General features: G+C 42.7%; 1 protein-coding gene across 1 annotated transcript in view; it reads right to left on the bottom strand.

Annotated features, from left to right (window-relative positions):
- The window catches only part of CTNNBL1 (catenin beta like 1), a 189,330-nt gene extending 178,653 nt beyond the window's left edge, over positions 1 to 10,677 (bottom strand). The window contains exon 1 of the mRNA XM_002747547.6: positions 10,590 to 10,677. Within this exon, the coding sequence (XP_002747593.2) occupies positions 10,590 to 10,619 (30 nt within the window). The 5' untranslated portion in view covers positions 10,620 to 10,677. The remainder of the gene's footprint in view (positions 1 to 10,589) is intronic.
- Between the last annotated feature and the right edge of the window lie 1,713 nt (positions 10,678 to 12,390).

Genomic DNA, 12,390 nt, shown 5'->3' with positions numbered 1-12,390 from the left:
CGCTCACTGCAACATCAACCTCCTGGTCTAAGCAATCCTCCCACTTCAGCATCCCCAAGTAGCTGGAATTACAGGCATGCACCTCCAAGCCCAGCTAATTATTATTTTTATTATTAAGAGACAAGGTCTTACTGTGTTGCCCAGGCTGGTCTCCAACTCCTGAGCTCAAGAGATCCTCCCACCTCAGCCTCCCAAGTGCTGGGATTACAGGTGTGAGCCGCTACGCCCTGTCAACAAATTCTTAAGAGTCTAAACTAAGGTGGCAGTGGTTGAAACAGAAGGGAAGGGACGGAGAAAAGCCTCCTGAAGATGCAGCCCTTCCCCCATAAAGCCTTTCCCAACTTCCCAACGGCAGAGCTGCTTGCGCCTTTGTGCCACCACATCTTGTTCATGGCTCCATAACAGCACTGACACTCTGTACCTGGATTTCAAATCTGGGTTATACCCCCATTAGACTGCAAGCTCCAAGAGAGCAAAAATTGTGATTTGATCATTTTCATATCCTAACACCTTCTTTTTCCCGACAGAGAAGCGGGCTCTGTGCTCATGAGCTTGTACAATCCATGAAGAAAAGAACCATGGCTGGGCACAGTGCCTCACACCTGTAATCCCAGCACTTCGGGAGGCCAAGGCAGGCAGATCAACTGAGGTTAAGAGTCTGAAACCTACCTGACCAACATGGAGAAACTCTGTCTCCATGAAAAATACAAAATTACCCAAGCATGGTGCTGCATGCCTGTAATCCCAACTACTTGGGAGGCTGAGGCAGGACAATCGCTTGAACCCAGGAGGCGGAGGCTGCAGTGAGCCAAGATCGCACCACTGCGCTCCAGCCTGGGCAGTAAGAGCAAAACTCCATCTCAGAAAAAAAAAGAAAAGAACCTTGTCTTTCATCTTTGAGCCCTTTTATCTTTGAGAAACAGCTCCAAGGCTCCTTTTAAGTCTGCTGAACGTCGACACCCCTGACTAAAATGCAAAGTACACCATGAGGACAGGCAGGGGAGGAAGCAGAGAATTAAGTGATATCTGAACATCTGGCCAGAATGTTCAGTAGACACATGAAACATTAATCAGGGATAGTGAACTTAGAGCTGTCTGCAAAAAGATGCTGAAAGGAGAAGAATGAATGAGTTCTTCTAAAATGATGAAGAAGAGGTTACAGAGTCAAATTCTAGTAAAGAGTCAAGAATAATGAGGCCCAAGAAAATCCCTGGCAAAAGACAGCACTGACAGCTCCAAGAATATAGGTTTTGGACATTCTACAAAATAACTGACCAGTACTCTTCAAAAATGAAAGACAAGGGAAGACTAAGGAAATATGACAAACGATATGTGGGATCCTGGATAGCAACCTGAAACGGAAAAAGGACCAGTAGTGAAAACTCTGAAGACATCTAAAGTAAGTATGCAGTTACCAGTATTACATGAATGTTGATTTCCTAGTTTTGATCTTTATATAATGGTTATATGTTAACTTTAGGGGAAGCTGGATGAGGAATATATGGAAAGTACTATTTTGATAATTTTCTCTAAGTTTAAAACTAATTCAAAATAAAAAGTTAAAAAGCAAAGAACACAGGTTTTGTAGCAAGGGTGGCAAGACATAATAATAAGAGAAAAATGATTAAGAAACTGAAGAATCAGGTGTGAACAATTTTCTTGAAGTCTGACACGAAAGCATGGAGATGTAGGCCAACAAGCTAACAAGGTAGTAGAGCAAGGGCTTTCCAGATAAGGGAAACAACCAGGGCATGTTTGAAGGCACGACCCGGTTCATTCAATCATTAACAACCATGTACTAGACATTAACTACAGCTGAAATGCTCTGCTAGGCACTGGTCCTCGCCTCTAAGTCTACAGAGGCATATAAATATAATGTGTTTCATAAGTGTGAGAAGAATGGGCCAGAAGAAAGAGATGATGAGAAGAATGCAAAGAGAGGAAGCAGACTTGAAAAAAATCACTCAGGAGATGAAAGAGAAAAACAGTCTGAAATGTTATCAATGCGAATAGCTCTGTATCTGTTCTGGTCCTCCTTATCTGTTATAGTCCACTGCTAACAAAAAGTAACTTCAAAATGTACTAAACAGACATGCAAAAATAGAGCCTATATAAAATGACTTCATGATTAGAATCATATTCTTAGGGCTACAGGGAAGAGGCCTTCACAGAATGGAGGCATTTGACCATCGGTGTTCAGATTTTTGTAATGTTTCATATACACACAGCAACAACAACAAAAACCCAAAAAACAGAAAAGCTCAATTACAAAATTACAACTACTACCTTATGAAGCATATAATACAAATGATAAACTCACACAAGAAAAAATAATGCTTATTAAAGCAACCTTGAACTAGTCTTTTATATACCTACTAGATTCGTGTAAAAAATAAAGTATGACAACTAGTACTATCAAGATTGTAATAAAACTGGGGCCAGGCATGGTGGCTCACACTTGTAATCCCAATACTTTGGGAGACTGAGGCAAGAGGATAACCTGAGTCCAAGAGTTCAAGACCAGCCTGGACAACACAGGGAGACCCTGGTTCTATTTAAAAAAAGCAAAAAAAGAAAAAGATTGTAATAAAATTGGAATACACACATACTGTTAGCACTATGAGCTGATCAAGAATTCATTTCATGTGGGTACTACGTATTGTGTTTACACATCTACAGCTGAGATAACCCCATGCTCTCCAGCCACTCCCTACTTTTTACTCATTGCTGCATTTACCCAATGCCCTGAACGTTTAACTCCCTTGCTTTTGTTCTTAATAATCCCAGTCAAGAACCAGTATCCCAGTGTCCTTTACCACCCACAGAATTCCCACCCATTCATCAAGGCTAGGATTCCAGTGTTATCTCCCTTTTCTTCAATGACCAAACCAAATCCATCCCCATCAATACATCCCCTTTCCCTATCTAATCGTTCCTTCCACTGTGCTCCCATAATACTTTTATTCATACAGTCAGTTGTTTAAATGTCTGTCTCGCTCCTTACATTATGAATTCTTCTTTAAGGTCCATGGTCCATGTCATAATAATTTTAGTACATGTAATACTTAGCATAGGAGATGGCACATGGTAATTACTAATGACAGATGGGAAAGAAAAAAAAATGCTACATGAACAAAGAACTTCACTACAATGTTATCTCCAAGAGCAAAAACCTGAAAATCACCTAAATATCCAATTATAGAAGAACAATTTAGGGAAAATGGTCTATCACTCAAGCAAAAAGTATGCAAATTCTAAAAATAACATGAAGGCTATGTAGAAGCACAGAAAATACTCCTGGCAATGTTAAATTAAAAACATAGAATATAAAATAGCATATATGCAATAGTTTCAGCCTCGCAAAATACATAAGGACTGTGAAAAGAGAAAAGCATTGACTGAATTAGGGTGATATAGTTTTCCTCTTCTCAAGCATTTTCTTTAACACTGTTTCTTCATTTATTATCATTTAAATTTTTATTTCGAAAGAAAAAAATAAGAGGGGGGAAAGGAGCAAGTTTAGATATTTCTGTAAGCCCTTGCAATCCAAGAGATATGCTAAGATATTACTGACAGATGGCAAGAGGAGGGGGTGTCTGCAATATCACCAAAACCATGGGTCCTTGACCCCAATTTGTCTCAAAAAGAATACCTCTCATGTCACAAACTGCACTAAATGTGAATTCTTTATTGAAAAACTTCAGAGGCAAGAACTTTTTCCACACATCTGTGGAATCAGAATTAATGAGAGTGCCCTGGAGTTCATAGATGCACCTATGGCAGCAGAAACTTCTCAGCCAAGGCACTGCTGGGCACACTTCTTGATGAGATGTCTCAGCCTGAAGGCATCAAAAAAGTACATTTCCATATTGGGAACATAACTGGTTTCCTCTTGAAGACTTTTTCCACCACCTCCTGCCCATATTGTAATTCTCCTGTCTTCTCAAATGAATAGTTAACATATGTCAAGGATAGATGGCATACACTGAGGCACTCAGTGCCTATCTCTATTACTTGTAGAAGAACGAATCTCAGCAGAAAATTGGAATCTTCCCACCAAGTTGCCTAACGTGCCCTCTGAGGTAGGCAGCAAGTACTCAAAAAAATGTTAAATACTTTTAATAAACATTTCTTGACACTGCCTGCTATTTTTCCTGGTTTAGTTTCTAAATTTTAGAAACGGCATACATCTTAGTTTCTGAATTTTGGAAATGAAAAGAACCAGAAGTCATATTGACCAGTTTCCTCATTTTACAAGTGACTGAAAAACAAAAACAATGTATAGAGTGGGAAAGTGACTTGTCCTGAGTAACCCAGATAAGTAACAATAAAAGTGGGATTAAAACACAAATCTCCCAGATTCTCAGCCCCACTCAGTCTACCACATGAAGCGTTTTTTTATCCCTTGAAACCTCTGGAGCCCCTGGTCTAAATAATTAGTACCACATAATTTTAAAGCTAGAAGGGGCCTCAGAGAGAGTCGTAAGTTACTTAATCCCTTATGAAGAAATTGAGGCCCAGAAAGATTAAGTGATAGGCTCTCAATATCTTGAATGGCAGGGAAAAAATACAACTTAAGCTCCCAAATCTGCAAACCAAGGCCCACAAGAGGGGAGGAGAATGTCTTGGCTGGGGGAAATTTTTAAAGGAAGGTGGACCATTTTAGACCAGGGAGTCACAAAGCTCAGCGTCAGCATCACCTGCGATCTGGTTAGAAACGCCGAATCTAAAGTCCCACAGGAGACTGAATCAAACTCTAGGGATGGGGATGTTCAATTTTGTTCCCTTATGTCCCCAAGGAGCAAACTTCAGTGATCACACTGAGTCTACTCTGTCAATGATAATCATAAACAAAGGCTCATAAGATGTATGCATTCCTCTACATGTGGACTATACCTCAATTTTTAAAATGTTCAAATCTGAAAACAAAATGGAAAACTACCTCTGGTTGTTCAGTAGGTTTCAGTTCTGGCCCTGCCCCTTACTGCCTGTCTGGCAGCTTGACGACTCTAGCTTGAGTTTCCTTTCCTAGAATACAGGCATGCTGCCTACCTCAGAGGGCACGTTGAGAATTAAATGTGATAATTTGTCTGAAAACACTTTGGTTCTGCATCTGGCGTACAGCAGGCAGGCAGTAAAGCACAGTGGTTAGGAGCTCTAACCATGAAATGAGACGGTCTGGGTACCCTGGCCTTGCCATTACCTGGCTAGATACCTTAAGGTAGGTTAGGTGCTTTTTCTGTACCTCAGTTTCCTCATCTATACAGTAGGGACTATGATCTAGCTGCCAAGATCGAGGATAAGGAAGACAAGTAGTATTTTGTAGTTCAGGAAAACAGTACCTTCCTCACAGGATTGTTAAGAGGATTTAGATAGATCATGCTGGTAAGTAAAGCACCTTTCATGTCTATACAATGTTACTGTTTTCAAGGTGGGTTTTTTTTTTTTTTTGAAGACAGGGTCTTACACAGTGGCATAATCTCGGCTCAGGGCAACCTCTGTTTCCCAGGCTCAAGCGATCCTCACTCCTCAGCCTCTACAGACACACACCACCACGCCCAGCTAATTTGTGAACTTTTTGTAGAGACAGGTTTTCACCATGTTGCCCAGGCTGGTCTAGAACTCCTGGACTTAAGCAATCTGCCTACCTCGGCCTCTCAAAGTGCTGGGATTACAGGAGTGAATGACCACACCTGGCCTCAAAGAGCTTTTGCATCCATAAACTCATGACTTTCTACAAAAGGATGGGTGTGGCTGATTATGAACTAGATTGCAGACTATACCATCTTTTAGGAACAGGAAGAGTGGTCCTGGGTCTTACAAAAAGGAAACTGAATGGATGGCACATGTAGGAAATGAACAGGGCTGGAAATAAGAAGACCAGAATTCTGAGCTACAAGCCAGGTGGTGTAAGGAAGCCAGGGCCTGAATAAGGTCCAGAAGTGGATTTTGGAAACAGTGCTGCTTTCCAAGCCTTAGACCATGATTCAGAATTTGCGTTCTGAAACTCAGCATTGAATTGAGCATATTTCACCAAGCAAGGGCCTAGAACTGGTTTTCGGTGCCTAAGGAGTGGGCCTCTCACCTCTCGAATGGCTCTGGCCAGTCAATTAGCCAAAGCGGGGGACCTGCAATGGGGAAGATGCTCCTGGCAGGCCAGCTGGACAGAAGCACGCCAACCCTAGGCTGGCAAAATGAAGGTGCTCTCCAGTAGCAGCTTTAGGAGGCTTCAGCCCTATCACCAGGTTCAGTTCAGTGTTGTCAACCTGAATTAAATAAGATCTACTATGGTAGTTCCTTATTGTGCAACCAACATATTTGCATTTCAAAACTCTTAGGCTGAACCCTCAGATACAATAGAAAATGTAAAGGCCAAGTTCCAGGATAAGGAAGGCAAGTAATATTTTGTAGTTCAGGAAAATTGACCTGTGGAGACCCCAATCTACCTGTAGACCGGCTAGGCACATGTGCTCTTGGTGAGGGGGAAGGGGTCAGACTGACACAGCAAAATACTTTTGGAATAACACAATAAACAAATGTTTATGATCATGAAACAAAGCTCCCTAGATTGGAATCCTTGAGGTACGTTTCACTTGTGTGAATCTGGACACTTTTTTATTCTCTATACCTGTTTCCTCATCTTTAAAATGAAGGTTCCTATATTAACATATTAATATATTATTGTCATTAAGATTGTCATATAACATATTATATGTCATTAAGATTAAATGTGGTGCCGGATGTGGTGGCTCATGCCTATAATCCCAGCACTTTGGGAGGCCAAGGTGGGTGGATCACGAGGTCAGGAGATGGAGATCTCCTGGCCAACATGGAGAAACCCCGTCTCTACTAAAAATACAAAAAATTAGCCAGGCATGGTGGCACACACCTGTAGTCCCAGCTACTCGGGAGATTGAGGCAGCAGAATCACTTCAACCCAGGAGGCAGAGGTTGTAGTGAACTGAGATTGCACCACTGCACTCCAGCCTGGGAGACAGAGCGAGACTCTGCCTCAAAAAAAAAAAAAAAAAAAAAAAAAAAAAAAAAAAAAGATTAAATGTGATAAGATGTGTAAACATTAAAAATAATGAGACCAAGATTCTGGTTTCAACTCTGGCCACCATCTTGGCCCACAACATCAGGTGAGTCCTTTTATCAGACTAAGGTTCACTTTTCATCCATAAACAAGTGGGTTGAATGAAGTTACCTACAGTATTTCTCAAAATAAAAGGCCAGGTCTTTATCATGGCCCCCAAGGAAGGCCTACATAGTCTTGTCATGTGCCTACATCTTCAGCTTTGTCACTTACCATTCCTCTGCTCACTTCCCATGCTGCAGCAACATCGATCCTCTTTCTGGTCCTCTAAGAGGCTGCACCAGCTTCTACCGATAGCCTATGTCTGCACTTGCTATTCTCTGTGCCTCCATCATTCTGCTCCCTTCACATGACTGGCTCCCTCTCAACCTCCAGTCCTTTACTGTCCTTCCTCGACCACATTACATAAAGTAAAAGGTCCAATATATATTCAACTCCCAGGGGTTATTCTCTACAGGAGTGCTGTCCAACAAAAACACAAAAAAAAGCCACAAGCAAAACACCTATCTAACTTTACATTTTCTAGTAGCCACATTTTAAAAGTTTTTTTAAAAGGTAACATTAATTTTAATAATATATTTTCTTTAATCCAATATATCCTAAGTGTTGACATTTATTCAATGTGTAATCAGCATAAAAGGTAAGATATTTTACATTATTTTCATACTAAATCTTTGAAATCCAGTGTGTATTTTACACATGCAGCAGATCTAAGTTAGAAACGAGTCACATTTTTAAGTGTTCAATAATCACACGTGCCTAAAGGCTACTATACCAAGCAGTGCAATTTTATATCATACTCTACTATATTCCCTCCTAGCACTTACCACAATCTGAACGTCTTGTTTACTTAGTATCTTGTAACTTCCCACCAGATGCTCCACAAAAGCAAGAATCTTGCCTTTTATTCAGTGTTATATACCCAGTGGATAGACTGCCTTGCACACAGTAGGTGTTCAATATATATTTGTTGAGCAACATAGTAGGTGTTAAGCAAATGAATTTTTTTCTTTTTTGAGACGGAGTCTTGCTCTGTCACCAGGCTGGAGTGCAGTGGCCTAATCTCAGCTCACTGCAATCTCCACCTCCTGGCTTCAAGTGAGATTCCCCTGCCTCAGCCTTCCGAGTAGCTGGGACTACAGGTGTGGACCACCACACCCAGCTAATTTTGTATATTTTAGTAAACACGGGGTTTCACCACATCGGCCAGGATGGTCTTGATCACCTGACCTCATGATCCACCCACCTTGGTCTCCTAAAGTCCTGGGATTACAGGCGTGAGCCACCAAGCCCAGCCTTTTCTAGCTTTAATGGGCTAGCCCTTCTAGAAATTCCAAGCAAGCATACAATCACTCATTCAACAACATGCCTAATTCCCTTTGTCTTTCACTATCAATTAAACTGTCTTTAAAAGAAAATTCTCTTGGCTCTACAGCTCTCCATTGCTTAATTGTTCTTTCCCATGATGTCTTAAGTGTCCGGGGTCAATTTCTCGTATGTTGGCTGAGGGAGTGGTGGGAAAATAACTGCTTATATTTACTGAATGTTTACTTTTTGGCAAGCATTGCCTAAGCACTTTACATTTCTCAACAGCTTCACAACAGCCCTGTGAGGCAGCTACTGTCATTTCCCCCCATTTAAGATGAGGAAACCAAGGCATAGAGAAGTTAAGTATTTTGTTCAAATTTATAGCAGCCAGTTAGTAGCAAACCAGAGACTGCCAGCAACCTAGGGGTCCAGACTCATGGCTCTTAATCACCTATTCGTGACTGCAGAGCTGTCCAACAAAAATGTAAGCTGAACTACCTACGTGATTTTGAATTTTCTAGTAAACACATTAACACGTCAAGGGGAGCAGTTAAAATTGGTTTGAAGGCCGGGCATGGTGGCTCGCGCCTGTAATCCCAGCACTTTAGGAGGCCGAGGCAAGCAGATCACCTGAGGTCAGGAGTTCAAGACCAGCCTAGCCAACATGGTGAAACCTCGTCTCTACTAAAAATACGAAACTTAGCTGGGTGTAGTGGCGCAGGCCTGCAATCCCAGCTACTCAGGAGGCTGAGGCAGGAGAAATGCCTGAACCCGGGAGGCGGGGGTTGCAGTGATTGTGCCACTGCACTAAAAAAAAAAATTGGTTTTAAGCATATTTTATTTGCTGGGTGTGGTGTGTGGTGACTCACACCTGTAATCCCAGCACTTTAGGAGGCCAAATGGGAAGATCACTTAACGCCAGGAGTTTGAGACCAGCTTGGGCAACATAGCAAGACCCTGTCTCTACAAAAAATTTAAAAATCAGCCAAACATAGTAATGCCCGCCTGCAGTCCTAGCTACTGGGAAGGATACCTTAGACCTAGGAGTTTAAGGCTACTGTGAGCAATGATTGTGCCACTGCACTCCAGCCTGGGCGACAGAGCAATATCCTGTCTCTAGATAACAATAAAATAAATTAAAAATTAAGTATATTTTATTTCACCCATTATCCAAAATATGATCATTTAATCAATATGACCAATAACCAATGTAATTAATATAATCAGTACGATCATGTAATCAATACAAAAATGTTACTTTTTCATACTAGTCTCCAACCTAAATGTAACTTTACACTTACAGTACTTCTCAATTCAGACTAGTCACATTTCAAGCATTCAACAGCCTATGTGGTAGCTACCACACTGGGCAGTGCAGCTCTATTGCCCCTCACAATGAGCCTACTGTGGAATCAAAGCGGGGGACCGGGGGGACCCTTTGGGGTGGAAGTCAAGACACCTGAGCTCAAATTCCAGCTCCTTGTTTCTGAGTGACCGGACAAATCCTTTTTGCTCTCTAGGTCCCTCACAGTTTCCCCACAAGTATCCTATGCAACGGGGGGCCCTGAGCAAGATTCCTAGAAACTCAGTTCCATTCCTAGAATTCCCAACATCTCCTCCAAATCGCAGTAAACACAAGCACAGCTTTCCACACTTTAAAACCAGCTTTCATATCCATCAGTTGGTACAGTCCTCAAACAACCCTACTAAGGCAGCTATTAGTGTCTCCACCACATAGACACAAAAACCTGTTTCAAAGAGGGGGATATGACTTGTCCAAAATCCACACAGCCAGTCAGTGGAGAAGCTGGAGCTCAAACCCAAGAGAGATCCAAGTGCGCTCCCACCATGACCACCACCATCACCTCAATGACTGGGGGGACATGAGAGCTGAGTGGACATGGCTGGGAAAACGGGATAGTCTGGGGTTTCAGAGGAGTTTCAGGGAACCAGGCCCCGGGGTGAGGAAGAGGAGGTGAGAGGCTCAGGTCTTGAGAAGGGACGAATCGAAAGGGCCCAGGAGGGCCTCGGGAGGAAAGTAAAACGAGGGGCTAGGACTCCAGGTGACTTGAGAAGTTAGGGGGCCCGGGAGCTAGGCGAAAGGAGGTGAGATGAAGGGGCTCTGGCCCCTGCGACCCTTGCCCAAGTGAGAAGGCGGTCGCTCGGCCCTCCCTGCCCCTCATACCTGGTAGCTCAGAAGTTCGCCCACGTCCATGGTACCCGACCCAGCAAATCCGGTCCCCTCCACTCACGGCCAGACCACGGGCCCGTCTGCCGCGGCTCCAGCCACACTGCCGTAAAGTGCAGCGAGCGGGGCCTCAGAGCCAATAGAGCAGAAGCGCGCGCGACAAGCGAGCAGGCCACACCGCGGTAAAAGGCCGCGCCGCCGTAAAGTGTGCTGTATTTGGAACCTGGCTGCTTCCGCCTATAACCTGAGGGGGCGGGGAAAGGGGCGGAGACTTAGAGGAGGGACTGGAGGAGAAGAGCAGAAACCGAAAGAAACCAAACTTGATTCCGCGCCCCCCGTGTCCAGAGCGGAGCGCTGGGTGCTTAGTGTGCGCTCTCCGTAGTATTTGAAGTGACTTGTCCTCATTTCACAGAAAAGGAAACTGATGCTCCCAACTGCACCATCCAATACTTTAACCCAGTAGCCACGTGTTACCGAGAGCTTGACATATGGCTACTCCAAAGTGAGATGTGCTGTAAGTGTAAATAAAATACACACCAGATTGGGTCAAATAAATATATTATAAAATGAATTTTACCTGTTTCCTTTTACTTCTTAAATGTGGTTAGTAGAAAATTTTAAATTACACATGTGGCTCTCATTTGTGGTTTCCACTAATTTCTATCAGACAGGGCTGGCTCAAAATGTGACTTGTCCCAAGGCTGTACAACTATTACTGGCTGAGAAACTGTTGGATCACATGTCCCTCTCTAGACATCTGTCTATTCATCTATGCAAAGTCTGACAGTAACTAGATGAACCTGGTGCTACCCAGGCGATATAAAAAGGTTTCTGGAGGAGAAAGTTGCCCATAATTGGAAGAGTATCATTCAAATTGTGCATCTTAATCTCCTGGGATGTAAGGCTCCATCTTCAAAGGAAATTAAACCTTTCTCCATAAGCCCTGCCCTTTATATTTATATTTATATGTTGTATTATATTTATATGCCCTTCATAGTTATAATTTTGGTCCCCATCCTAACTCCACTGTCTCCAACTATACAGAAATTATTCTTATTCCTCAAAGTGACAAATCCTCTCCCCTTCTGTCTAGCTATCAGCCCCACATCTCATCCAACTCTCTCATCTTTCCGGTCTCAAATGTCACTTTCTTAGAATGGCTTCTTCAACTCACCCTCAGTCAAAGTAAGCAAACTCTCTCCTCATTATTCTTTACTGTGTATATATCTCAATCTGTAATTTTGTGTTTAATGGTTGACTATTTGTTTCTTGACAGCCTTATTTACTAGACTGCAAGCTCCATGCAAGCAGGATGTGTGTATGTCATGTTCACTACTGTATCCTCCAAGCCTAGTACAATGCCTACTAGAGGGAGAGGTTTCATAATGGGCCTTGTGTGCCAAGGTAAAGAGATTGGATTTTGGCCAGGCGTGGCTGGGCGTGGTGGCTCACGCCTATAATCCCAGCACTTTAGGAGGCCAAGGCGGGCAGATCACTTGAGGTCAGGAGTTTGAGACCAGCCTGGCCAACGTGGTGAAACCCCATCTCTACTAAAAAATACAAAAATTAGCCAGGCATGGTTAGCCTCTAATCCTAGCTATTTGGGAAGCTGAGGCGGGAGAATCCCTTGAACCCAGGAGACAGAGGCTGTAGTGAGGTGAGATTACACCACTGTACTCCAGCCTGAGTGACAGAGCAAGACTCTATCTCAAAAAAAAAAAAAAAGAGAGAGAGAGAGATTAGATTTTATGCTAACAGCATAAGGAAAGTTTTAACAAGGTAGTTTTGTGATTTTGTT

This window comes from Callithrix jacchus, chromosome 5 (genome assembly GCF_049354715.1).
Source record: "Callithrix jacchus isolate 240 chromosome 5, calJac240_pri, whole genome shotgun sequence".
In the NCBI taxonomy this organism is placed as follows: Eukaryota; Metazoa; Chordata; class Mammalia; order Primates; family Cebidae; genus Callithrix; species Callithrix jacchus.
This window is presented reverse-complemented; position numbering and strand designations above follow the sequence as displayed.